This window comes from Apus apus, chromosome 25, assembly GCF_020740795.1.
Source record: "Apus apus isolate bApuApu2 chromosome 25, bApuApu2.pri.cur, whole genome shotgun sequence".
In the NCBI taxonomy this organism is placed as follows: domain Eukaryota; kingdom Metazoa; phylum Chordata; class Aves; order Apodiformes; family Apodidae; genus Apus; species Apus apus.
In genome coordinates this window covers 765,612-791,074 of record NC_067306.1, presented here as the reverse complement: position 1 = coordinate 791,074, position 25,463 = coordinate 765,612, and the positions used below count along the sequence as shown (strand labels likewise).

The following is a 25,463-nucleotide window of genomic DNA, read 5'->3' as shown; positions in this document are numbered from 1 at the left end:
AGACAAGACTTTTCTGCAGAGAAAAGACCGAGAGCAAGAAGAGTCCCATTTTGCCAAGAGATTAGCTCTGTGTGGTCAAGCTTTGTCTTGTCCCACATTGTCATTCTCAAAACATCTCAGCTGTTTCTTTCTTCACAAGTGGACACTAACTCACACCTGTTGTATGCCCTGAAGTCTTCCCATTAGCAGCCTTCACATTTGACCTCTGGGGGAAGTGAGCTGTCAAACACAACCAGTGTTTCTTTACAGAAAAAGGCTAACTGAGGCCCAGCTTGAGGAGCAGAGGCTGTGAGCACCTTTCGCAGCCTGACACGTTTGCAGTCACTGCTGCTGGATCTTGAGTCTTTGCTTGCACAAAGTGTTCCTGTCTGTGTAATTCCTTTCTCTATGCTAATAAAATACGAACATTTTTTTTTTTCTGTCTGTTTATTGTATCTTACCTTTAAAATATTCTCTCCCACTTATTAATTTGTCTCACCCTTTTATCTTCCCACATGTTGCCAGCTGGTTTTTCCTGTTTGCCTTTTTTAAAAAATCGATTCACAGGTTCTTTATTTAGCATTTTCTCTGGGAATTGTTTCCCTCCACCAGAAGGGTGTGTCAAGTCCAGCAGAGCTTTGCTTTCAAATTACTGCTTCAGTATTATTCAGGAAAACTTGTTGTTCTTGATTTTATCCTGTTGCTGCACATTTATAATAACTCAAAGGTGCTGTGTATTACATTATATTACATTACTACATTAGCACACACCTACCTTAATGAAAACTCAATTTTTGCTTAGAAATCTCTTTCAATAGAAGCTTGTCAGTCAGACTGCCTTGAAACTCCTTCCCTGCACTCTGTCCAGCCTCCCTGAATGTTTCTTTCCTCATCATCTTCTGCTTCTTAGCTTGGCTCATGCTTCCTCCTCTGGCAGCAAATGTCCCTTCCCTCCATCCTCCTGCAGCCATTGCATCCAGCAGGAGCTGCAGCCCTTGGGAGCTTTGCTTATTTTTGTTTTCCTCTTGTGATGATTGCTTTGAGGATCAAAAGGTCAAGGGTGGATTTCTAACCAAAGGTGTATGATAAATAGAACTGTCTAACAATTTAAAAATACTTGTATGTTCATCTACTTATAGAAATTATTTGTCAGGTTCAAGGCTGTGTCAGCAGTAGCAAAGTTTTATTAGCAATAAGCTTTGGTAGCTGTTAGACAAGTGACCACAAAACAGATTAGCCCAAGGGAAGAGCAGTGACTGGGTGGCAGCAGCAGCAGAGGATGAAGGCAGCAGGGAGGAAGGCAGCCGTTCTGCAAAGCCCCTTCCGACTGGTGCTGTGAGCAGAACTGAGAACTGTCAGGTTCTTTTTGCCTTGCTTTTTCCAAATGGTTTGTTCTTCCTCCTCAGGGGAATGTGCAGCGGGGCTGGCGGGGAAGCTCTGGTCTGCAGAGACCTGCCGAGGGAGGGCAGGAAGCATTACATTTTCAGGGGTTTCCTTCATAAACCCCTTTGCCTTTCTCTTACATCCCCCTTGCTCTTGTGCTGACCTTTCTATCACTCTTCTCCCTTGTTTAATTTTACATACTTGTTGAAAGACTCATGACTGACTGATTCCCTCTGCCAATTCCTTATTTTCATGTTGTGCTGAAAGTCTCATTTAAACACATTTACTACCAGTAACCCCCCAGTGTCAAACATATTTTCTATGCATAAGTTTACAAATGCCCCATAGCTGCATCCCTTTCTACCATGGCCTGGTTAGTCCCCATGCCCTGTACCCACCCCACAGCTCCTGCTTCTCTGACTCCCAGCACTACCTCTCTCTGGGAAAAAGAAACTGTCTCCAGCCCCTCTTCACCATCCAGAAAAGCCTGAGATCCCTCAGCCTCCTCTTCCCAGGTACACCACAGGACTAAAGCAGCAGCTCATGGTCACTCTGGCCAGCTCACCTTACAGGTCCTCTCCTGGAGGCTCAGGGCAGGCAGGGCTGGCACAAGTTGGCTTTAAGCCCACAGCTTCTTCCAGCTGATGTCGCAGGGACTCCTCTTCCCACTGGCCCTCTGTGGAAAGGAGACAGCTTTGGTAACAACAGCCCTCAACATTCCCACCCTGGAGATCTGCCCCCTGACCTGCAGCACTGGCTGCTGGGTCTCTTCAGTCACTATTGGCCGTTTCCCCTTTGAACTAGGAGGATCATTAAGAGCAGCGATTAGCACATCCTCCATCCTGCCTGTTGACAGCTGGTGCTTTTCCAGCTTGACACGCTTAGGGTTACCCAAGGCTCTGAGACAAGCTCTGGCAGTGCCACTTCATCTATTGTAAATGGCATTTGGGAACAAGTACAAGTATTTTTCTTGTAACTAATTTAGGACTGGAAGGTCCAGACAGCCCACCTCAGGGCACAACCATTAAACACCTCTTCTTCTAAACTAATGGAGCAGGTAGATGCTCAGGCTGGTTATGTGTGTGCAGCCATTTAGGAGATTAATAGCGTGCCTCACTGTTTCAAAATCTCAGGCAATGGGAGGCAGGGAAGAGCCAACTGCTTTGCATGCAAATTAAATTTCCCAAAACTTTAATTAAAATTGTTGTGTGAAACTGAAAATGTTTAGATAATTTATTGTGTCGGTTAATTTGACTGCCAGTCCCTAATCCTGTCTAGCTGTGGCAAACCCAATAAAACTCAGTTAAATGACAGTGTTCGTAAGAGACCTTGCCCAGCTCGCAGTGAAGCTGCCCTGCACAGAGCTGTGGTGCTACACCTTGCCCGGGTGGGTGGGGCAGCTCTGGGGACCTCCCCAGCCACCTGTGCTGGGCCAAGAGTGGGGAATGGGCTCTGGCTTCCACTCTGGACATTTATCAGAGCCAAATCCTCAAATGCCTTGTGTTTTGCTAACAGGCTCTGTCTGGTAACAGGTCAGTACTGGTTCCTCCCCACAGCATGGATTTTACCACTGGTATTGCCAACTTTCATAAGTCTAAGTGAAAGCTCAGAGGTTTTACTGCGCCCGGGTCTGTCTCTGGGCTGCATACACGATGTCATGCTGCCCCCCCTCCAGCAGGCAGTGGTAGGTCTGGATCTCCTGCTCCAAGCGGCATTTGACATCCAGAAGGGTCTTGTATTCCTGGTTCTGGCACTCCATTTCTGCTCGTATTTCAGCCAGCCGCTGCTCCACGCAGGAGATCTGGCTCTGGAGCTCAGCCAGGTACTTGTTGTAGCGACATTCGGTTTCCGTCAAAGAGGATTCCAGGTTTTCCTTCTGAGAATGGAAACAACACAAAGGTACCTTTTGTGGCAAGCTCAGCCCCTCTGGTCACAGGCACGACTCTGGGCGTGTGGCTTTTTAAAAAGAGCTGGGCAGGTTGAGGTGTGAATCCTCGTGGCATCACCTACCATGGTGAGTTGAGCTTGTACATTGATTTCCAAGGCCTGCAGCTGACGTCTCAGCTCCGTGACCTGTTTGTTGCTTGACTCGATCTCCTGGCTGCTCGTGACAACCTCCATATTCACCTCCTCCACCTGTGAAGTCAGAAAAGAGCATCCCTTTCTTCACCAGCCCATGGCATCTGCAGGGGCTGCCCACAGCCCGTGCCCACCCTGCAGCACACCTGAGTGTTTGGAGCCTCCCCACTGACTCTGTTGTGACGCTGCACCACCATGTGGTGGCCCCTCTGCCATGAACAGAGAAGCCCTGAGAGAGGGCAGTATAATAAGATGCTCAGCACATCCACATCAGAATTGCTGATATTTAGTGTCTGTTCTTGGTCTCTCATTTTTCACTTTCCCCAACAGGAAGAGCAGGGCCCAGCTCTGCACACCTCTCATACCTTGCAGGCATACCACTGCTCAGTCTCTTTGCGGTTGCGCTCCATCAGTGTTTCATACTGGCACCTCAAATCCTCCAGGATCTTCCTCAGGTCTGGGCCAGGACAGGCATTGACCTCCACACTCACATCTCCAGTCGCCTGTTTCCTCAGACAGTTCATTTCCTGCAAGAACATGGGCACCATATCAGTAAAATTGACACTCAGGGGGACTTTCCTTCTTCTTTCTTCATATTTCTCTGAGTAAGGGACAATCTAACCTCCTCATGGTTTGTCTTGAGACAACATATCTCTTCGGTCAGAGCCTCACACTGCAGCTGCAGGTCGGTCTTGCAGCTGGCCAGCTGATCCAGAACGGGCCGTAGGTTGCAGATATCTGTGTCCACGTTTTGCCGGAGACCACATTCGGTCTCGTACCTTGAGCCACAGACAACAAAATAGATCAGCATGTCAGTGATCATGGCAAGCCTGGAGTTGAGTTTGTGGGGACTTAGGACCGATTTCTTTGCTTCAGGCACCCAGAGCTGTGACCATTGTCCATGGCATCCACGCCTGTCCCAGGGGTCTGCGCTCACACAGCAGCACGGCCAGCTGAGTGTGAGGGTTTCCCCATTGCCACTGCTCACCCACCCCACCACAGGCAGGTGATCCCCTCAGCCCAACACCCCCCTACTCACTTCACTCTGAAGTCGTCGGCAGTCATCCTGTTGTTATCAATATTCAGAAGGATTTTGTTAGTCTCCATGGCTGCACACAGGATCTGGGAAAGACAACATGGAGAGAGATTTGGGCTGGTGGCTTCCTCTGGCTATGGAAAGCCCTGGAGGAAATACCTGCCTGGGGTAATGCAGCCCACTTATTTTAGAATTATTCCATATATTGGGATTATTAGTCAGCTGGATGGCATTGCAGTGGGGAAACCCGTGTGCCAGATGATGGAGCAGGCTGGGCTGCAACTCTAGTTCTCTGTAAATGCAGTATCCTCCTCCCTCAAAGCATCCTTTCCATGTAAATTATTTCTTCATGGGCAACACCAGAGACGTGGATATTGCCTCTGCCATTTGACATTGATCTATCCCCAGGTGAAAGCGAAGCCCAAAGAGGTATTAGAATTTCTGGAAAAGCAATGATTTACCTGGTTTTGAAGGTCTTCTATTTCCTTATGAAAACAGGAGTAGTCCCGGGGTTCGCAGCTGGGCCCCACCTTGGCATACCACTCCCTGATCTTACACTCCAGATCAGCATTGTCTCCCTCCAGGAGCCGCACCTTGTCCAGGTAGGAGGCCAGGCGGTCATTGAGGTTCTGCATCGTCGCCTTCTCATTGTTGGCAAATAAGATCCCATCACCACAGCCAGCACCAGCCCTGGTGAAGCCTCCACTGACACCTCGGGGACAGATGCCTCCACCGCTGAATCCAAGGGCAGAGCAAGCCCTCTGTGCAGCTCCAAAGCTCCCACCAGTGGCACTGCCAGCGCTCAGCTGCTTCCCAAGTAATCCCTCACTTAAACTGCCACCAGAAAAATTGCCAGCCACACCAACGAAGTCATAGGCAGCGTGTCTTCCCGAGGAGGCAGAGGAGACCTTCCTCGCACTGCCCGCCGCAGAGCTGCCCGTGCTGCCCCTGCCCTGGGCACAGGCAGGGACCACCTGCCTGACGACACAGCTCATGCTGAACACCAGGAGCCAACACGGAGCCCAAGGGAAGCTGCACGGATCGCTGCGGGATCCGCTTGTGAGCCCTGTCCCCACAGTCCTCTATTTATACCACTCCTTGTGGATGTTGCCACCGGAGAAGGGCTGTTTATTCTTCCTCCTTGTGACCTGGCTAGCACTGTTGTTTTTTTTTCAGCCGGAAATATTTCCCTAAAGGCTTTTGTCTCCAGAAATCCCACAACAGAAAGATGCTTTGGTTAACAGAAGCGTGTTTCAAAACTACATCAAAAATGTTACTTCCTGAATCATCAGGTCTGACTTGTGATGACAACTAAACACCAGTGACACAAAAAACGACGATACCCGAGAGCGCCTGGGGAGTGAAACATCTCAGCAATTATCCATCCTGATGTGGGCGAGTCTACCTGGAAAGTGAAAGCTGTGGGAAAGCCGTCCTATCTGACAGAGCCGGCTCGACCCCTTTGTGACCAGAAGGGAGGGTGTCCCTCGTTCAGCTGCCCTGGGGACCCCAGGAATCCTCCTGGCCCCTGCTGTTCCTCTGTGCAGGGAGGGGGTCGCATTCTGTGTGAGCAGGAACTTGCCAGGGCTGCATCATTAGACCTGGCAAGGCTCTTGGGGAGCACAGGAAAACCTTGCAGTGGAACTACCAGGGTTTGCTTGTTAATCCGCAATCTCCTGTGTGCATCAAAGCATCTTCTTTCAGAGGGGAGATTCCCTTCTATTTGCTTTGCTGCTTTTGAGGGTAGTAAAAAAATTCAACTATTTATCCAAGATAAAAGAGAAAAGGATATTTCCTGAGTACGAGATGTTCCAGTTACCTGTGAATATTCACTGCCAAGACAGGGCAGGTACAGAAGATGTTTCATGAGATTTCTAAAACAGTAATATGGAGAATTTCAGGAGCAGCCTCATCTTGCATGGTTCTGACCCAGTTCCAGCCAGCACCATGAACTTTCTCCAGATATAATCTAAGGGAAATTTAGATGTGTTAAATTTAGAAAAGGCATAAGAAAAAAACATGTAAAAAAGATACTAAAACTATTTTTTGGTCGCAAAATGCTGAACTGAGAAAGAAGGGAAATAATTAAAATAATTGAAATGTTTTTTCATCTGAATATTTCACTTTATTAATACTATTAATACAGCCAGGCTAATATTGGCTGCCTTTCCCCTGTGGGTTGTTCAGCTTTGGGTTTGGCATCCAAGTCACCTGGACACATCATATAAGGATGCATCAGGTGCTGCCTGTTTCAGCAATATTGTTTATGCCATTTGGGTAAGTTCATTAGTCTTGATTTTATCTTGACACTGCAAATCCACAACACCTTAAATGTGGTGTGGGTTCTGTGCATGTCCATCCTTTGTTACATCCATAATTAGCAAGCGCAGCCTGTGCCATGGTGCCAGGGGTGCCTTCTCACAGGCTGCGGCACGGCCAGGATCAGGCGTCTCTGCCGCAGAGCCCAGCCACAGCCCTGTGGCTGCTCTGGTCAGGGCTGCAGAACTGGTCAGAATCTGTCTTTTCTTCATAGGAGAATCATAAAAGTAATGCCAAGCTGACATTTAAAATCCATAGTCCTTAATTTTTCAATGAGAAAAATTAGAATTGTAACTAGTGGTGTTTTTTCCAGTTATTGAAAAGCAAGTAGAAATGTCTGTGTTTCTTTCTTACTTTTTGAACTTCAGCCCTTGCTATAGGTCTCTGTAGCCAAAGGTGATGAGACTTTCTACAGCTTTTGTAAAGCAGGACAATCATTTCACTCTTGATTTTACTGGATTTGTGTTCTTCACAGCAGCTGTTTTCCTTTCCATAATTTGAAATTTTTATTAAAAGCAGCTCTTGCTTTTACACCAGAGCCCACCTCAAGACCTGCCAGCAGTTACAGTCCTCCTTTTATTAAAATAGATTTTCATTTTTTTTATGAGCAGATCTGTAAATGACAGTATCTACATGCATAATGGAAGGTTCTTTCCAGAATTAACTTTTACCGACTTCCAGACTGGAGTCTACAGAGGGGAATGTGCTCAACACAGCCCTGAGCCACGGGCGATGCCTCTGATGAGCCGTCCTGGGCTGACCCGGGCAGCGCCCGGGGCCGATCAGGGAGGAGGGCGATGGCGCGCAAGGGTTTCCCAGCAGGAGTTCCAGGAACAGCCGTGCTGGCCTCGCAGGGAAAAGTTACTACTTCAAGTAACAAATGAGCAGAAAAGCCTGCCCTAGGCAAAGGTGCTGTTCCCATTTAATCAGCTTTTGTGAAAAATAGAAGGAAAGGAATTATACTTCAGCTTTAGTTTTGTGTCTGGTGCTTTGCCTTCTAGGGGAGCGCTGGATGGTGATAGAGGATGAGCACTGTGGAGTTGTCCTCCGGGGTTATTCTGCTCTACAAAATGATCAGGTTCAAAGAGCAATGAAAACCAGGTTTCCCCAGTGGGAAGTCCTTTGGTAGTCTTGGAATATTTTAAGGCTTAAGACTGTTCCTTAAGTTATTGCATGGAAAGTACAGGAAGTGTCATGTGCCCCCAGGAAGGAGATCCAGCATTTCATGTTGTTATCAACATTCCCTGAGTCACCAGCATTTCCCATGTCCAAGAGAACTTCCCTGGAGATGCAGTGACTCCAAACCCCGAGCCCTGGCAGCCTGAGCTGCTGTCCATCACCTCCAGCACTGCCAGCCCCGGCTCCACTTCAGGCCGGACGCAGCCCAGGAGGTGCCAGGGTGGAGGTTCTTGGAGCCAGGCCCCGGCTGGCACCCAACGACCCAGCGTGGGCCTGTGCCTGTCCCTGCAGCCCGAGCAGGGCTTGACAGCCTCCTCAGGGGGCTGATACTGCAGGGAGAGCTCCAAGCAGCCCCAGCTCCTGTCTGCTCATTCTCAGCCAAATTTCAGTGTTTCACCTAGGGGAGATTCTTGTGTTTGCTCTTTACAAAGCATTTGCCTGTCTACCTGGTGGTGTCATTGTCATTGCCCTCTTATTCTGCCTGCTCTTGGCTGCACCAGGACTGATCTCCATCTCGCTGATGACACCAGCCGCTCCAGGGTTGTGATCCCAGCCTTGCAAATCACTCTAGGCAAATCGGACAGCTTCTCCATGTCTCAGTTTCAGGCTCTGCAGGATGGAAACAGTAATAACAGTGATCCTCCTTCTCAAGGGCACTGTGAAAACAACTGTCTGATGTGAACATGGACTCTTAAAGATCTGAAACATGATACACATTTAAGGCATTATTCATTGTAAGTATTCCTGCTATTGTAAATTAAGTTTGACACTGGCACATCCTGCATGTATCTCCGTGTCTCAGCTGATGAAATACCTTTCAAGGACACTCTTGGTTCTCCTGGGTTTTGTTTTTATGTCCATTAAAGTTTCACCATTATTCTCTGAGGACTTTTTGCTTCGTCTACTTTTTGAAGTTTTTTTGAGATTACTCCATCTTACTTGGGTTGGAGAAATAAGAGAAATGCAGGATGCAGCCCATGAACTCTGCACCCTGGTCTGTGTTGCACTTCCCACCCTTTTCTGTAATTGGTGAGTAGTAATTCAGAATGATGACATCTCTTCACACTTCCTTTTCTGGAAAGACCTGGCAGGTTCCCCATTTCTTCGATCACCTTCCCTCTCCTTTGCTTGTGTTGTCATGCCCAGCATGACACCCTCAGCGGTGATGGAACAGGCCTTGGCGATTGTCCAGCTGGGACCAGGATGCCTTGTGGAGGTTGTGGGAGAATGAATCATCAGTAGTAACCAAGAGACAAGAGCACTTAACTTGGCTGCAGAAGCCTCCTGTAGATCATTAAGAGCAAAGAGAAGCTCCTTTACTGCAGATTATCACCTTCTCCTTTTGTCTCAGGCCCACATTCCTGAGGTGGGTGATGAACCTGAGGCCACAATCCAGGACCAGACAGAGCTCCCAAGAGCCACTGGCTAGAAAACTTCACCTTGGATCTAAGTGGCTCCAAGAGGCTTTAAGGTCTGAAATTATTTTCTCTCCTACCCAGCCCACAAGACACGTTGGGTGGATGTGCAACCAGCCCAGCATCCTTCAGTTCCTGCATCCCTTCCCAGACAAACCTGTACCTGGCTGCCCAGCAGGAGCTCCAGCAGCTAATCCTGAGTGGCAGCTTGGCTGCGGGCGGTGTTGACATCCCATCACTGGCTCGTGCGCTACCAGAGGATTTCAGCAGTGATCTACTAGATGCCACAGTGATAAAAAGTTACTGCTACTTACTCTCTGTGGATTAAGCAATGATTATTTTAGAACCTGTTAAGTGCAGACCTGAGGCAGCATGAAAAGACCTGTGTAGAGTTTTGGTACAATGTGCCCAGTCATGGGATTTACAGACAAACAGGACAGAACTCATGTATGTGTGAGACTTGCCAGCCAGTTTGGTGGTGTGCTTGTGTCCCAGAACAGTACACATGGCAGCAGTGGTCTTGCTGGAGTCATTTAAGTTCAATTTATGGAAGAAAGTGATTCTTCATGATACCAAGAGTTAGAGAACTGAGCTTTATTTTGTTGGCTTTAAGTGTCAGTCATGTGGCACACTGACCTCAAGCATCATCCTTCCATCACTGCCATCATTTTGTATCAAAATTACCTGTTTTATGTCTCAGACAGTCCTGTGTATTTATGAGCAATAAGTTCAGTAGTAAAAGCTGTCTCAAATTATTTTTCGTCAAGTGGAGCCCATATCCCTCCTTTCCCCTCCTCTTGCTGCCTTCTTCTTGTGGTTTCTAGGGACTTTCCCTGGCACAAGCACATAAGCCTGAGGCTTTGAGAGATCATGTATCAGTGACAGACAAGTTGTCAGTTGCATGAACAAGGAAAAAGCTTTATTAAATGTGTACAGAGTGCACGCTGGCACCTGCGTGGAGTTAGGGTGAAACAGGAAGGAGGAGCAGATGGCTGGAGCCTCCAGCTGGCTGTGCCACAGCCCCGGCACGTGTGGCCTCAGACAACACTTGGTTCATCTCGCTGCTCTCTGGAGGCCAAGGTCAGGGTCTGCAGAGCTGCTTGGCTTCCTAGCGAGTGGTGAGGGCGACCTGCTCCCGGGAGGAGACCACCTTCCCATCCTGCACCTCCTCAACGATGGTGCGGACTTGACGGGAAGATGTCACGACTGCAAAAGGAAAGCAGAGGGAGATTATTCAGGGGACAGGAAGGAGAGAAATTTCTTAGTGCATTATCAGATGTTGCATGTTCTTAAGAAAGATGTGGGAAATCCACAAGTTGCTGGAAAATAATGGTTGTTTTAAACATTCCCCCATTGGATAGGGAGATGGAAGGGCCAGGCTGGTGGGAAAGCTTCAGGAGGCCTAAGGCACACCCCTTAAACATGCCGTGTTGTGTGACTTTTCCAGTCTGTGTAAGGTTGGAACAGCATCTGCGCAGTCACGATGCCCGTTTAGGACAAATCATTCCGGCAGTAAAGGAGAGTGGGATGTTTCCCTTCCAGACAGCTGTGTCCTGGGCTCAGAAGCTGTCACAGCACAGGACGGCCCAGGAGGGATTTCCACTCCTCGGGCAGCTGCTCTCAAAGTGGGTCTCAAAGCTGTTGGTATGAGTGTGGGAGGCAGGGTTGGTTCTTACCATCTCTGCCGGAGTGTGAGGACATGGCAGAGGAGTACTGAGAAGAGATGCTACAAGAGAGGGAAAAAAAGAAAGAGAAGTTAGGGACAAAATGAATTTTTGTTTTTACACAGGCTCTGTATTGAGGCAGGAGAAAGACAGAAAAGCCTCAGAGTGGTTGCTAAAGCCACTGCTCTGCTCAGTGTCTCCTGGGGGGCAGAGGAACTCTGCTGCCCTTTCCAGCAGAGGCAGGTGCCCATTGCAGCATCTCGCTGCAGGCACAAACCAGGGATGGAGCCACTGGCATCCATGGCTGGTGTGAACATAAAGACAGACCCTGAGAGCTGCAATTGGACTGAGTTCCCAGACAGCACGTTTGTGTCCATGACCCAATCTCCTCCCGCTGTGCCCCCCCAAGCCAAGCCCCGCTGCGTACTGGGCATCCTCTCCCTCCAGGAGCCGGCGGTACGTGGCGATCTCCTGCTCCAGGCGGCACTTGACGTCCAGCAGGACCCTGTACTCGTGGTTCTGGCGCTCCATGTCGCAGCGCAGCTCGGCCAGCTGCTCCTCCACGCTGCTGATCAGCCCCTGCAGCTGGGCCAGCTGGGTGCCATAGCGCGCTTCTGTGTCGGCCAAGGTGCCCTCCAGCGCCGCTTTCTGTGGGCAGAGGAGAGGGGCGCGCTCAGGGGGGCAGGGGTGGCAGCAACCCCGCGTCCCCCAGCCCGCAGGGAGCCGGCCCCTCGTACCGTGCTGAGCTGGGACTGCAGGTCGATCTCCAGGCTCTGGATGGTGCGCCGCAGCTCGGTGATCTCCGTCTTGCCGCTCTGCAGCTGCTCGGTGTTGATGGCCACCTCCCGGTTCAGCTCTTCCGTCTGCAGCGAGGCAACACCGCGCGGTTCCAGCGGGGCGGTGGGCACAGCCGGGCCGCGCCGCCCCCTGCACTGCCCAGCCAGCTCACCTTGCTGAAGAACCACTGCTCGGCATCCCGGCGGTTCTTGTCCGCCAGGCTCTCGTACTGCTCCCTCATCTCAGCCAGGATCTTGGTGAGGTCGACTCCAGGAGCTGCGTCCATCTCTACGCTGATCTCTCCACCCACCTGCCCGCGCAGGGCGTGCATTTCCTGCAGGAAGGAGACACATGATGCACATCAGAGTGAAATCAGTATTTTCCCATCATGACAAATTTCTTATCTGCACCCAGCACGTGACCCCTACAGACCTCCTGGAGGTCCCATCAGAAAGGATTATTTCCCTCCCCTTTACTCACTCCAGAGTCTCTTGACAGCCCTCATTTCACAGACAGTCCTGCACATTCAACCTGACCACTTTCCCTTGTGCACAAGGTACATTTCATAGGTTCCAGTTTGAGCCTGGCTCTGTGCTCACCTCCTCGTGGTTCTTCTTGAGGTAGGCCAGTTCCTCCTTCAGGTTCTCAATCTGCATCTCCAGGTCAGCCCTGGCCAGGGTCAGCTCATCCAGGACCCTGCGCAGGCCGTTGATGTCGGCCTCCACGCTCAGGCGCAGAGCCTGCTCTGTCTCAAACCTGAGGGGACACACACCATGGAGCTCAGCTATCTGATACGGGTTTTTTTCTTGTTGTGTCCTTCCTCAATTTGGCATAGTTCTGCCAAGCTCCTTTTATTCAATGTTCATGCATGACCCTGCACTGTACAGGGATGTCCAGGCAATGCTGACTCCAGGAAGAGGTGTACACTTCCCAGACGTCACACTTTCGGTGAGCAGTGACCTGGTGGAGCAATTTCAGTTGCACAAAGCAGATAAAAGCCCTAAAACCAGCCTTTCTGTCCATTCTCATAAGAGCTCTCAAAGATGTTGGACTTACTTGGTTCTGAAGTCATCAGCTGCCAGCCTGGCATTGTCAATCTGTAAAACGATGTTGGCATTTTCGACAGTTGCAGCAAGAATCTGGGGAGGATAAAAGAAAGTGGAAGAGTGAAAAAGTAGTTCTGAAAACTGGCATGGTGCTGCCTGAGTTCAGAAGGACTGGAGCAGCGTGAACCTCCCGGACTTCCACGTGGTGTCTGCAAGAAGGAGGGGATTCTCAGTCTCTCCCTGGCTCTGAGTGAAGTCGCTGGGTACTGCCCTGTGGAGGTGCCACAGCCCAGCCAGGAGGACAAGGGCTGAGGGAGGAGTGCCTTGTGCCCAAACCCTCCTGCTTTCCTAATTACACCTGAGGTGCAAATATTTGTTCTGGGATTTTGAAAATTATTGGTCATTTAATGAACCATAATTTCTGTAGCCACAAGCTAAAGCAAAGCTCTCAGTGAGTTCTGGTGCTTGAGGGGATATCCAAGCCATAATCCAGGAATATTGACGTGGTAATTTCCAAGCTGTGGTGTGAGAGGGAAGGGTCTGCCTCCTTCTGGATCATGAGCAGAGGGTTTCTGTGAGACCCAGGACTTCATTGCTCAGATCTGGAGACAGCTTCTGCTTCCATACATTTCTGTGCTCCAGATCAGAGCACACCTGAGAAGCTGGAATTTGAAAAGAATCTTTGTGTATCCAGGTGAGAGCCCTTTACCCCATGATGAAACCCAAGAGAGGGTTAAAGACCTGAAAAATTCAAGGTATGTGACTTCCCCAGGGGTTGACCCCTGGGCTCATTTCCCTGGCATTTATTATCACCAAGCAGGTATTGTCATTACCCCAGGGCCCACACCTCCAGCCTCTCCAGTGCAGACTGGGCTGACTAAGGATGCAATCACCTCAGTGTAGGCAGTGGTGAAGGACCAGACAACCAGCTCATGATGAGTAATGTGGGCAGAGGAAGGACAAGGATGGCAGGATAGGAGGGAAAGGACGGATTCTGGTACTTTTGTTTGAATTCCTTTGCCTAAAATCAGCCAGGGAGCTGCTAAGAATAAAAAAACAAGCTTGGCCAAGATTTCATCTACTGCATTTTAGAGAGGACACACACCTGACCTCAGCACCTCTGAAGGCATCTACCAAAACCCAGTGTGTTCTGCCTCCTGGATTTTCACTTGTGCCTGTTCTATCAAAGAACAACCATTCCATAGGGCAGTTTTCTTCTTGAGCCTCCTCTCAGGCTAGAAACAATCTGATTTGCAAGTTATTTATGAGAACTGTTTATCATACCATTTGCATATCAGTAGTGATGAGTGCCAAAGAGATAACATGTCCCTGCCTGCAGAGTGCTTCATCAGGAGCCTGATAGAGGAGCACACACCTGGGGCAGCAGCATCAAGGAAAAGCAGGAAATGATCAGGGTGGCAGCACATGTCCTGTGGCATCAGCCTGAGCCAATGTCTGAGCTCTGCCTCCTGCCTCCCTGCCTCTTCTACACTGAAACAGTCAATAGAAAACCCGTCTTTGAGCCTTGTGGAGCACATGATCAAGAAACTGCTGTTCATGAATTAGGACTGGTATTTCCAAGCATGCTCTTTCTGTTTTCCCATCTCTGACCAATTATCCATCATTTGTTAATACTCTTTAGCTTTTAGAAACAGGGTTATCTTTTTTTAAGTGACTGTATTGAAGATGTCTTGGTAATCACAGCATCCTACCTTGTTCCTGAGCTCCTCGATCGTCCTGTAATAGGGGCTGTAGTCACGGTCTGGACCAGGTCCCTGCTTCTTGTACCACTCCCTGATCTTGACCTCCAGGTCGGTGTTGGCCTCCTCCAGGGCACGCACTTTGTCCAGGTAGGCAGCCAGGCGGTCGTTGAGGTTCTGCATCGTCTCCTTTTCGCCAGCTGGGAGGATGCCATCGCCACCTCCAAAGCCAGCTCCAAAGCCAGCCCCAAAGCCAGCCCCAAAGCCAGCCCCGTAGCTACCCCCAAAGCCACCGCCGAGGCCCCCTCCTATGCTGCTGCAGTAGCTGCCCCCGTAGCCGCTTCCGAGCCCCGAGACGACGCGGGAAGAGACCGAGTAGGTGCCAGAGCCTCCATGGACGCTGGGGGCTCGGTACCCTCCGCCCCCAACCCGCACGGAGGAAATCCTGCTGGAGCCTCCCCCCAGGCCACCGAGTCCCTTGAGGGAGGTGGAGGAGGAGTATTGCCTGACAGTGGTGCTCATGGTGAAGGCTGGTGGAGGCTGGAGGGTGGAGAGAGGCAGCGGCTCTGCAGCGCAGGCAGCGAGTGCTGGCTCCCCTGCCCTGGAGCCCTTTATAGCCCGGGCGGGAGGCGTTGCCAGCACTTTTTTTTTTTTTTTTTTTTTTTTTTTTTTTTCTGTTGCATTCCCCATGATTTTCATCACTCCTAAATCTGAGCCAACTTCCAGAATCGTCATTTTTGCCTTTGTTCTATTGATGCTTTTTGTCATATTCCACTAGAAACCTTTTCTCTCACAAAGGGCGGCTTTATGCTTCTTCCGTTTCCAAGTAAATAGTCGGGTGTGATTCAAACTAGGAGGCTCCTTGCTCAGGGCTACATTTTAATTTTGCATTGCACTGTTAGCTCTGAGCCTGAGCAATTCAGGCAGCGTTTTGGTGGAGCAAGTCACTGTCTCCTTTGCTGTGCCTTCTTGTCCCAGATACATTTTCCTCTCTGTACAGACACTGCACACCCCGCACATGGCAGGGACAACATCCCTGTCATGAAGTCCTCAATGTACATCTACAGTCATGGGAGCCCAGCAGCACGAGAAGAAACTTGGCTGCCAATCCTGGAAATACAAGTCCTCTCTTTTATCCACAGAGAGCAGGATGTTCTGTAATGAAAAGCAATTAAAAGAGAGTTCATGCTCCAGAGCTCACTTTGCTTCAGAGACCACCCAAGAGAGGGGAATATGAACAGGCAATAAGCAGTGGATGTTTTGTGCTGTTCTTCGTTAACAAGATCTAGCGAAGCATTCAGAAGGGGTAGGGGATGGCTGCTAGCTGGGATAACTGAAAATGTTTTAGATGCTCCAGGAAGAAATGTGCAATAGCATAATGTAGATGAAGGATGTAAGGAAAAAAGCTCCTGTTCTCTAAGCACTGGGACCAAGACCACAGAGCTGGCAGTAACAGCTCAGCAGCCAATGCTAACTGTGTTTTCTGGGGTGAACATCTCAGTCAGTTGTGACCAGCAGGGACAACTTCAGCGTGACTTTGTAGTTTACAGCTTCTGTGTAAATGAAGCTTCAGTTACCTCTGAAGAGCACAATGGCTCAAAGGAGGAGGGCAGCAGGCATGGTCCAGCTCTGCTGCCTGTTCTCCGTGCTGACCTGCGTCACGGGCAGAAACCACAAATCTGAGTGTCACTCACCAATAATGCAGGGTGTGGAGGAGAAGATATTTCATGTGTGTGCATGGTGAGTTGTTTCACTGTCTTCACAGACAGGCCCAAACAGCCCCTTCCCAACAGCCAAGTTCTTCCTTAGATCATTTGCCAAAGGAGAGGGGAAAGAGTATGGAAATAAGCAACAAAGGTACATCCCTAAGTAGGTCTAAAGGGCATGACTCCCCCTTCATCTGGAGAAAGCTGGAAACGATACAGGAGTGGGATGTGTCCTTGGAATATCAGGAGCTGGCTGCTGTAGGGGAGCACAGCTTGCAATGTTCTCATTTGCCCCTTGTGAATGGAGCCGAGTCTGTAGGACTTGGAGAACTGGAGGACTGGAATCTCCACCCTGTGTGCTCCGGCCAGAGGACAGTTCAGGCTCTTGGTGGCAGCGTCTTGTCATGTGAGCACCAGGAGCTGGTGCGGGGCCAGGGGACGCCCACTGGGTGCTCGTCCTCCCCAGGTGCAGGTGGCAGCAGCAGTGCGGGGGTGGCGGCGATGGGCAGGTCCCGGGAATGCGCCTGCTCCTGGCTGCATTTCCTCACCTTCACCCGAGGGATACCAAAGGGCAGAATCTATGGGTTGTCCTTGCTGAGTGCAGCGGTGGCACAGGTTGTGAAGTCTCCATCCCTGGAGACATTCCAAACCTGTCTGGACATGTTCCTCTGGGATCAGCTGTAGGTGATCCTGCTCTAGCAGGCGGTTGGACTAGATGATCTCCAGAGGTCCCTTCCAGTCCCCACCACTCTGTGACTGTCAGTGACAAAACCCATGCAGAGCCACTGGGCAAGTCCAGCCCCTCAGCCTTGATACAAGCAAAGCCTTTGGGGCTGGTCAGCCAGCAGCAACAACCCGCTTCCCACAGGCAGGCTGTGGGATGAGTAACTGTCCCAACGATACCAGGTTAACAGCATGTTCTCTCGTTACATGAACTTGCCTTTTCTTTCATCTTTTGTTTCCTATTTAACCACCGTGTCATAAAAATGCACATTGCTCAAAATATCTGTGGGACTTTGATAATACCACAAGACAGCAATTAAGATAATGATATGTTAATTAAGACTTAAAACAACATACTAAAATTTCTAAGATGCTATTTACATGACGTCCCATTGAACACAACCACAAATGACTTCGTATCGTTTGTGTCGTACTCTCTTTAAAATACAAGGCTGACTATTAATAAATGAGATTCTGCCTCAGTTTTATGACCACATGCACATTATGAAGCTATTTTTTTATACATTTCAAAACCAGAATGCCAGTCCTGTGGCATAACAGTAATTTCATGGTAGCATGTTGGTGATTAAACATGCAATTATGCCTTACTTCAGGAAAAACACAGAGATGAAGCTCTGGCTCCACACGTTCATATTAGCAGACCTGGTAGATGAAACTACCTGGACAAAAAAACTTTATTTTATGTGCTTATAAAGTTTGCCCCGCTATCAAATCATCATAGGAAAGTTCCCTAAAATGAAAACCACACCTTAGTGTGAATTTCTAAAGTGGTCTTTTATGTCAGCTTAACTCAGTGTAGCCTGAGAAGCCAAACCATCTTTCTGGAATAAAACATGACTTTCTGAAACCTGCCCCGAGCTGCCGCTGCCTGTCGGCAGGAGCCACCACCTGCAGCCGGCTCGTCAGTGGGTTTCTTGAGGTCAGGACTAATTATTAATGCTTAAGGCAGGAGAGAATCAGCACCAGTTTTCCACACCTCCCTCACAATTTGCTGTAGTAGGAGTAATTAAAACAGGGGGTTTTATTAGTGTTATTTGTTGTTTCTGTAGCAACACAGGTGTGCCCAGATTTTTCCTGGAGAATAATATAATGCAAGGATGAATTCCAGTGAGGCACCTTCAGCATCCCCACACTGGGTGTAGCAAGGGTGGCAGCTGGAGGGGCCCCACCAGTGTGGAGGGCTAAAGGGAGCTGTGGGAGGTGTTGCTGGTCCTTCCACTGTCCATGGGGAGAGCAAGGGGGGTCCAAGAGGTGACCTGGGAAGCCCCAAGAGTTAACCACAGGCTGGGCCTGTCTTTGCCCTTCTCAGGGATCAGGGCTCAACCCCTGCCCTCACCCAGCCCTGGAGCATGTAGCTCCCCTTGGGGACACCCCTCAGGCTCCTCCAAGAGCATGGGAGTAGAGGGAGCATGGTATGGTCCAGAGGACTGCAGGGATATTGTGGCTGGAAGAGTCTCGGGCAGGGATCGTGCCCTGTTACTTGCTCGTCTGCTGTGCCCAGGACGCAGGCACATGGGAGCCGTTCTCCTGACCACAGTGCTCCTTCCTGGGTCATGTTTGTGTGTCCTGCGGTGGAATCTGGGTGGAAATGAGATCACTGTTGGTCAGTGGTAACCTTGAAACCCGGAGCTGTATTTGCCACAAGCCGGGGGATGCAGGGAGCATGCTGAGCCAGCCAGTGCAGGGGACAGCTGCTGCCCTGCCAGGTCACAGAGGGTCTGTTGGGGTGACAGGGGGACACAGCCCCAGCCCACAGTGGGCAGAGCTGCAGGGCTGCAGCACCAGCTGCCTCTAGAGCATCCCTGCCCCTGCCACCACGGCTGGTGCTGTAGTTGACACACTGCAGGGACCCTGCCAATGTTTTGAAGGAAAAGCTGAATTCTCTCTTATCTTCATATAAAATCCAGGCAGATTTTCTGGAAAGGGGTCTTTAAACTGTGTGGCCCGCTCTGTTCTTACACACATTCAGTAGCACTTCTCTGAATCATCCCATTGATTTAGAAGGTGGATTTAGGAAGTAGTAAATGTGGCAGAATCCAGCCAAGAATGTGTCTGAACTGGCTTTCCAGGAACAGCTGGGCCAGGTGATGGCAGCGAGAACTGCTGTGTCAGGGAGAGCCACCGACGGCCGGGAGTGCCAGGAATAACTCCCAGGAGAGTTCTCATCTTTTTACTTGTCTAGACCATACCCACTTACCATCACTTGTTTCCCTCACCCTTTAGCAGTGCCTTTGGAAGCAAGAATTAAACAAAGCTGAGTATTTCTGGAGGGGCCTCAGCCTGTGTATCCCTGCCACGTTCATGGCTTTATTTCATTTCATTCCAAAGCTTGTGCTCTGGGCTGCACAGCAACTGCTGGGGCAGAGCAGGGACAGGGTCGCTTGCAGGATCCTGGCTGCACGACCTGGGTTTTGTTCACTTTCTTCCTGAACTCACTGAGTTAAAAGCTTCAGCTCTGCTATTGCTGTATGTTGCAGCCAGGGAGGCAGCCCTTTGTCCCAACCCCAAGTCCCAGTGCCAAAGCTGAGATGAAATGCAAAGACCCTCACACGTTTCCCCTCCCATGACCATTCAATCCCTTCCTTTCCAGCCTCCCCCACACCAGCTCCCAGCTGGGAAGCGGCCAGGCCTCAGGTCTTACAGAAGTGCCCCCATCCGGGTACCAACGATGGACAACAGCACTCCTCCAGAGAGGAGCTTTGTCCTGTGGCTCCAGGACAGCCTGGCTCCTCAGAGCAACGAGACAGAGCCCCGGTTTGCACCATTTGAAGAAAAGCTTTATTTGATTTCTGAGCATGGCAGCACTTGGAGAGAGGCTGAGGGCAGCAGGGGTGTGATAAAAAGAGCAGATGGGTTTTGTCACCTGCAGGGCTGGAGCACATAAGTTGGGATCTCATTTTGCTTTGCTGTGGGGGGTTGCATCAGAGCCTTAGTGGGCAGCCTGAGTGATCTGCTCACGGGAGGAAATCACCTTCCCATCCTGGACTTCCTCAAAGATTGTGCGGATTTGACGGGTAGTCACAGGTCCTGCAATGGAGGAAGAGGAACCATTATTCACAGGGAGGCAAGGAGAAGATGTCTTCAGGGTTTTCATGGCTAGATTTGTTACGACCAACAACTGCCTCAGAAACCAAATATAACCGCCACACTCCTAAATACTTTATTATATTGTTTTAGACTGTACAGATTATCTTCTGAAGCATGTTTTGCTGTGTCATAAGTGTGGTTTTGAAAATATAGTAAAATAGTAATTTTAGTAAATTAGTAAAAGGAGTCTGGGCTAAGAATGTGGCTAAGGCTGTGACAGAGTTGTGTGTGATCAGTGCTTCTGCCAAGACATGTTCTTACCTTCTTTCACAGGCTGTGAGACATAGTGGGAAGACATGCTAGAGGAGAAAACACAAAGAATGGTCAGAAATAGAAAAAAGTCAGTAGTGTCTAAGACAAAATCACTGTTTCAAACCCTGCCTTTTCCTCTTGTACCATCATGTGAGTAAAATGGCTTCTGGAAACTGCCTAGTGTCAAAATTTAAAGGAAGAAAATGGTAAGGATGTGTGTGCCACAGGGATTCAGGTGTAAGGGCACCACACCCTGCCTGCACCGAGCAGCAGATGCACCTTCCCCAGGATCACTCAGCCACTTGAGGGGTGGGAAGTGGATCCCAGGAATGCTGCAGCACTGGGTTAACCACTGGGCTGTTCTGGACTGAAAAGGGAGACCCTGTTTCATGCCATGGGTCAGGAAATGGGCTCGCAGGAGCCTCCAGGGAACACAGGTTGTTCATTTTCTATTTCTTTCTCTATGACCCAATCTCCTCCCGCTGTGCCCCCCCAAGCCAAGCCCCGCTGCGTACTGAGCATCCTCTCCCTCCAGGAGCCGGCGGTACGTGGCGATCTCCTGCTCCAGGCGGCACTTGACGTCCAGCAGGACCCTGTACTCGTGGTTCTGGCGCTCCATGTCGCAGCGCAGCTCGGCCAGCTGCTCCTCCACGCTGCTGATCAGCCCCTGCAGCTGGGCCAGCTGGGTGCCATAGCGCGCTTCTGTGTCGGCCAAGGTGCCCTCCAGCGCCGCTTTCTGTGGGCAGAGGAGAGGGGCGCGCTCAGGGGGGCAGGGGTGGCAGCAACCCCGCGTCCCCCAGCCCGCAGGGAGCCGGCCCCTCGTACCGTGCTGAGCTGGGACTGCAGGTCGATCTCCAGGCTCTGGATGGTGCGCCGCAGCTCGGTGATCTCCGTCTTGCCGCTCTGCAGCTGCTCGGTGTTGATGGCCACCTCCCGGTTCAGCTCTTCCGTCTGCAGCGAGGCAACACCGCGCGGTTCCAGCGGGGCGGTGGGCACAGCCGGGCCGCGCCGCCCCCTGCACTGCCCAGCCAGCTCACCTTGCTGAAGAACCACTGCTCGGCATCCCGGCGGTTCTTGTCCGCCAGGCTCTCGTACTGCTCCCTCATCTCAGCCAGGATCTTGGTGAGGTCGACTCCAGGAGCTGCGTCCATCTCTACGCTGATCTCTCCACCCACCTGCCCGCGCAGGACATGCATTTCCTGCAGAAAGAGACACTTGTCTTCATGCAACCCAACAACCAGAATATAATGATGTTCCTCTCAAGATAGAGTTCTTCAGAGAGGTTCCTTCCTTCATTATTTCTGGATATATTAAGAGGCAGCAAACTGGGGCCTTTGCTCCACAATCACAAACATAATAACCCAAATTCTCAAGAAATCTCAATTTGAGTTAAATCTGGTTTCTTCCAAGAATAAATAAGAGCCTGTAGCTGGCTTCATCTCTCATGAGACAGACCTTCCAGGCCTGAGGCTGCTAAGTGTGTTAATAACTCTCTAACTACCACATGGCCATGACTGCAACATCAAGTGGTGAATGGTTTTATACTGGCTCTGGAGAGGATGTGCTGGTATCCAGAACAGACCATCTCTATGTCCTTACACCACTTCTCATCATCCCTCTCAGCAGTTCAAAACCCTGCATGGTCTTAAAGCCCAAACCTCATATTTCTGGGCCCAGGCTGAACTTCCTGAGCCTGGCTCTGTGCTCACCTCCTCGTGGTTCTTCTTGAGGTAGGCCAGTTCCTCCTTCAGGTTCTCAATCTGCATCTCCAGGTCAGCCCTGGCCAGGGTCAGCTCATCCAGGACCCTGCGCAGGCCGTTGATGTCGGCCTCCACGCTCAGGCGCAGAGCCTGCTCTGTCTCAAACCTGAGGGGACAAGAACAGTCACCAAAGGTACAGGAGATGTTGCCCAGCCAGGGACAGAGCACCTTGGTTTGTTGTTCACTTCCTCCATGCTGCTGCTAGCATCGTGTCAGTCCTGCATGACCCTGATGGTGCATGGACAACCTTCTAATGGTAAATGCAGGGGAACAACTGAGCAAAGAGTGTTCACCTGAGTCCATAACATCACCTTGACCCTGATGTTACTGGGTCTGGGCTTTGTTGAGCTATACACACAAGTTAAATGCACAGCAGATGCACGGTGCAAGTTCTGTGCACGGGAGAGCTCACACCACAGAGGAACAGGAATAAAACAGTGAAGGTTTGGAAGGAAGCAAAACAATCCTCAAGGGCCAATAGACTTAGATAACCAGCTGCTTTGGAAATTACACCTTCAATTTGAAGGCTTTGTTTCCATGTTGCTTTTTTGGGTTTTGGATGGGATTTTCTCCTCATTTCAGTTCAATTTTTCCAGGAAATGTGGCTTACTTGGTCCTGAAGTCATCAGCAGTCAGCCTGGCATTGTCAATCTGCAGGAGGAGGTTGGCGTTGTCAACCGTGGCCCCCAGGACCTGAAGCGTGGAGGATAAAAAAAAAGCACTGAGTGAGCGTCACGAACTCCTGACCCACCAAGGGACAGGAGCACGAGTGAGAGTATCAGGACAGGAATAGTTTTGGGGAAGTTTGGGGTTTCTGTAGCAGAAATGTGTATTGAACCAGAACAAGGAGACACAGCTGAGATTGACTGCAGGGAAGGGCTGACAAATCTGGGACCATCCCTTCCAAAAACCCTCAGGAAGTACTTCAGAAGGGAGCAGGAAGCCACATAAGATGTGTGAGATCTGATGATGTCCTTTGTTCCCATGCCTCAGGGCATGATTATGAAGGGTCAGAAATGACCCTCCTGCTCTCCCATCCCATATACCATGCAGCCCCTTTGGCAGATGAACCAGCAGGCACTTGTGCTTAGCAACCCTTGTGCCGCTTCATTCTGGGATGGATTTCATATCTTGACTGCAAAAATGGAGCAGAATGCAGCTTCTGATTTTTATGTTACAAAACCAGGAGCAAATAATACAGAATGGGAGAAGATTCAAGTCAGAGTTTCGGAAGGCATCAGTCACGGGGCCAAGAAGAGGGAGGGAAAATCAATTCCCTGCATCACTTGCCAGCCCTGCAGTTCCACTGCACACAGCCTTCCGTTGTGTTTACTGGGGCAATTCATACAGAAAAGTAATAGAGAAGAACAAAGTCAAGTCCTGAGTATTTCCTCCAAAATGGGGTGTCGGGAATCAAACCAGAACCAGGAGAGATCCCACCAGAGCTGTCTGGCTGGGTGGGTTTGCAACAAGCCTGGCCCTGGGGCAGTGGCTGCCAAAATGAGGCAAAAACTCATTAGTGGCCAGTTCCAATTTTTTCTCTTTTGCATCTAAATGACATCAACACAGAGGAGCTGAAACAAGTTTGCAAATTCTTTGTCTGGGTGTTTACAAATATGACATCAATGTTTCCCAGTTTTTACACACCTGAAACTTTCCCTGCACACTCCTTTTAAGCTCCCAAAAACTGTTTAGTAGCAGTGCAAGGGCACTTGGCTCTCATTCTTCATTTTTGCATTATATTCTTTTACATCTGCTTCTTCCAGTGAAAACCACCATTTGTTCCATCGAAAGCTGACACTGATACTCTCTGACTTTCCAGCCTGGTGCTTTGCATGTGCATGAGACACAGTTTATTGACACAGTTGGCTCTGACTAATGAGAGAGGGAGCAGCCAGTGTTTCTGCTTCCTCTCTGATAAGAAGACATCCCACAGTATTATTTACCACATCCTACCTTGTTCCTGAGCTCCTCGATCGTCCTGTAATAGGGGCTGTAGTCACGGTCTGGACCAGGTCCCTGCTTCTTGTACCACTCCCTGATCTTGACCTCCAGGTCGGTGTTGGCCTCCTCCAGGGCACGCACTTTGTCCAGGTAGGCAGCCAGGCGGTCGTTGAGGTTCTGCATCGTCTCCTTTTCGCCAGCTGGGAGGATGCCATCGCCACCTCCAAAGCCAGCTCCAAAGCCAGCCCCAAAGCCAGCCCCGTAGCTACCCCCAAAGCCACCGCCGAGGCCCCCTCCTATGCTGCTGCAGTAGCTGCCCCCGTAGCCGCTTCCGAGCCCCGAGACGACGCGGGAAGAGACCGAGTAGGTGCCAGAGCCTCCATGGACGCTGGGGGCTCGGTACCCTCCGCCCCCAACCCGCACGGAGGAAATCCTGCTGGAGCCTCCCCCCAGGCCACCGAGTCCCTTGAGGGAGGTGGAGGAGGAGTATTGCCTGACAGTGGTGCTCATGGTGAAGGCTGGTGGAGGCTGGAGGGTGGAGAGAGGCAGCGGCTCTGCAGCGCAGGCAGCGAGTGCTGGCTCCCCTGCCCTGGAGCCCTTTATAGCCCGGGCGGGAGGCGTTGCCGGTGCCTGTCGTCACCCCTGACAGCCAGAGCCAAATTCCAGAATCATCATTTTTCTCTCCCTGATTTCATGTCTTTTGTCACATCCCACTAGAAGCACTGAGGCTCTCAGAGGATCTTCTCCTTCCGCTTTGGTTGCCAGCGCCCGGTGTGATTCAGACCAGAGGCTCCTGGCTCTCGGGTACACTTCAGCCACACTGGAGCCCCGGAGCTGCTCCCTCCAGCTCCACCCGCTGCTCCTTCATCAAGTAACACAAGTGAACCCTCTGTGATTTGCCAAGTCGCCCACAAGTGTCTTATATCATTAAAAATCTACAAATCTATTTATTTGCTTTTTTAAAGAGTCTAAAGCAAATGAAAGCTGCCGACTTAAGAGCTCTGCACATCCATAATCCTTATATGGGCCAGCCCAAAGCCAGATGGAAATTTTCCCGTCAGGACCTCTACCCCAGGACAAGCACAGACCTGGTGGAATGTGTGTACTGATACCGTGTTTGGCAGAAATCTTACAGCTCAAAAGAGAAGAAACTCCAGTAATTTCTAGTCTACAGAGACTGGAAAGTCCCCAGCAGTGTTTTTCAGTCAGTTTAGGAGGCAGATGCCCGGTGCTTCTCAGAGGCACCTGCTTTGCATCACCTTTCCCAAACTCCACAGAAGCAACCTGTGACTTCTGAAAGATCTGTAGAAGCTAAGAGCTTCTGTCCCAAAATTTCTTCTCTCATTGCTGAGAGAGGTTTTAGTGCTCAAATAGTCTTAACTCAGAGAAAAAC

The 25,463-nt window shown here is 50.3% G+C and overlaps 3 protein-coding genes across 4 annotated transcripts; all 3 read right to left on the bottom strand.

Annotated features, from left to right (window-relative positions):
• Positions 1-1,950: 1,950 nt before the first annotated feature.
• Positions 1,951-5,472, bottom strand: LOC127394356 (keratin, type I cytoskeletal 19-like). Its single transcript, XM_051640237.1, has 7 exons — positions 4,939-5,472; positions 4,481-4,563; positions 4,064-4,220; positions 3,807-3,968; positions 3,373-3,498; positions 3,012-3,238; positions 1,951-2,038 (listed from the first exon to the last, which is right to left on the bottom strand). The coding sequence occupies exons 1-7, from the start codon at positions 5,470-5,472 to the stop codon at positions 1,951-1,953; spliced, it is 1,377 nt and encodes a 458-aa protein (XP_051496197.1).
• A 4,820-nt stretch (positions 5,473-10,292) lies between these two features.
• On the bottom strand, positions 10,293-15,172 carry LOC127394353 (keratin, type I cytoskeletal 14). Its single transcript, XM_051640232.1, has 8 exons — positions 14,590-15,172; positions 12,888-12,970; positions 12,431-12,587; positions 12,004-12,165; positions 11,792-11,917; positions 11,482-11,702; positions 11,067-11,116; positions 10,293-10,596 (listed from the first exon to the last, which is right to left on the bottom strand). Exons 1-8 carry the CDS (start codon positions 15,097-15,099, stop codon positions 10,499-10,501), a joined length of 1,407 nt encoding a protein of 468 aa, XP_051496192.1. The 5' UTR covers positions 15,100-15,172; the 3' UTR covers positions 10,293-10,498.
• A 4,620-nt stretch (positions 15,173-19,792) lies between these two features.
• On the bottom strand, positions 19,793-24,664 carry LOC127394354 (keratin, type I cytoskeletal 14-like). Of its 2 annotated transcripts, none has more exons than XM_051640233.1 (8): positions 24,083-24,664; positions 22,737-22,819; positions 22,076-22,232; positions 21,404-21,565; positions 21,192-21,317; positions 20,882-21,102; positions 20,376-20,413; positions 19,793-20,054 (listed from the first exon to the last, which is right to left on the bottom strand). In XM_051640233.1, exons 1-8 carry the CDS (start codon positions 24,578-24,580, stop codon positions 19,957-19,959), a joined length of 1,383 nt encoding a protein of 460 aa, XP_051496193.1. In that variant the 5' UTR covers positions 24,581-24,664; the 3' UTR covers positions 19,793-19,956. The 2 variants fall into 2 exon arrangements, with proteins under 2 accessions (XP_051496193.1, XP_051496194.1); XM_051640234.1 differs by having other exon boundaries at positions 22,737-22,777.
• Between the last annotated feature and the right edge of the window lie 799 nt (positions 24,665-25,463).

Bases quoted from the DNA above. Each gene is read 5' to 3' on its own strand.
- LOC127394356 (XM_051640237.1), bottom strand. From the start codon at position 5,472: ATGAGCTGTGTCGTCAGGCAGGTGGTCCCTGCCTGTGCCCAGGGCAGG. The intron at 4,221-4,480 runs GTGAGTAGGGGG...CTGTGGCTCAAG, and splicing joins GCCGACGACTTCAGAGTGAA to GTACGAGACCGAATGTGGTC. The intron at 3,969-4,063 runs GTTAGATTGTCC...ATGTTCTTGCAG, and splicing joins TCAAGACAAACCATGAGGAG to GAAATGAACTGTCTGAGGAA.
- LOC127394353 (XM_051640232.1), bottom strand. From the start codon at position 15,099: ATGAGCACCACTGTCAGGCAATACTCCTCCTCCACCTCCCTCAAGGGA. The intron at 12,971-14,589 runs GTAGGATGCTGT...TATCCTCCCCAG, and splicing joins TCGAGGAGCTCAGGAACAAG to ATTCTTGCTGCAACTGTCGA. The intron at 12,588-12,887 runs GTAAGTCCAACA...GTGTCCCCTCAG, and splicing joins GCTGATGACTTCAGAACCAA to GTTTGAGACAGAGCAGGCTC.
- LOC127394354 (XM_051640233.1), bottom strand. From the start codon at position 24,580: ATGAGCACCACTGTCAGGCAATACTCCTCCTCCACCTCCCTCAAGGGA. The intron at 22,233-22,736 runs GTAAGCCACATT...TTGTCCCCTCAG, and splicing joins GCTGATGACTTCAGGACCAA to GTTTGAGACAGAGCAGGCTC. The intron at 20,055-20,375 runs GTAAGAACATGT...CCTCCATTGCAG, and splicing joins CTCACAGCCTGTGAAAGAAG to GACCTGTGACTACCCGTCAA.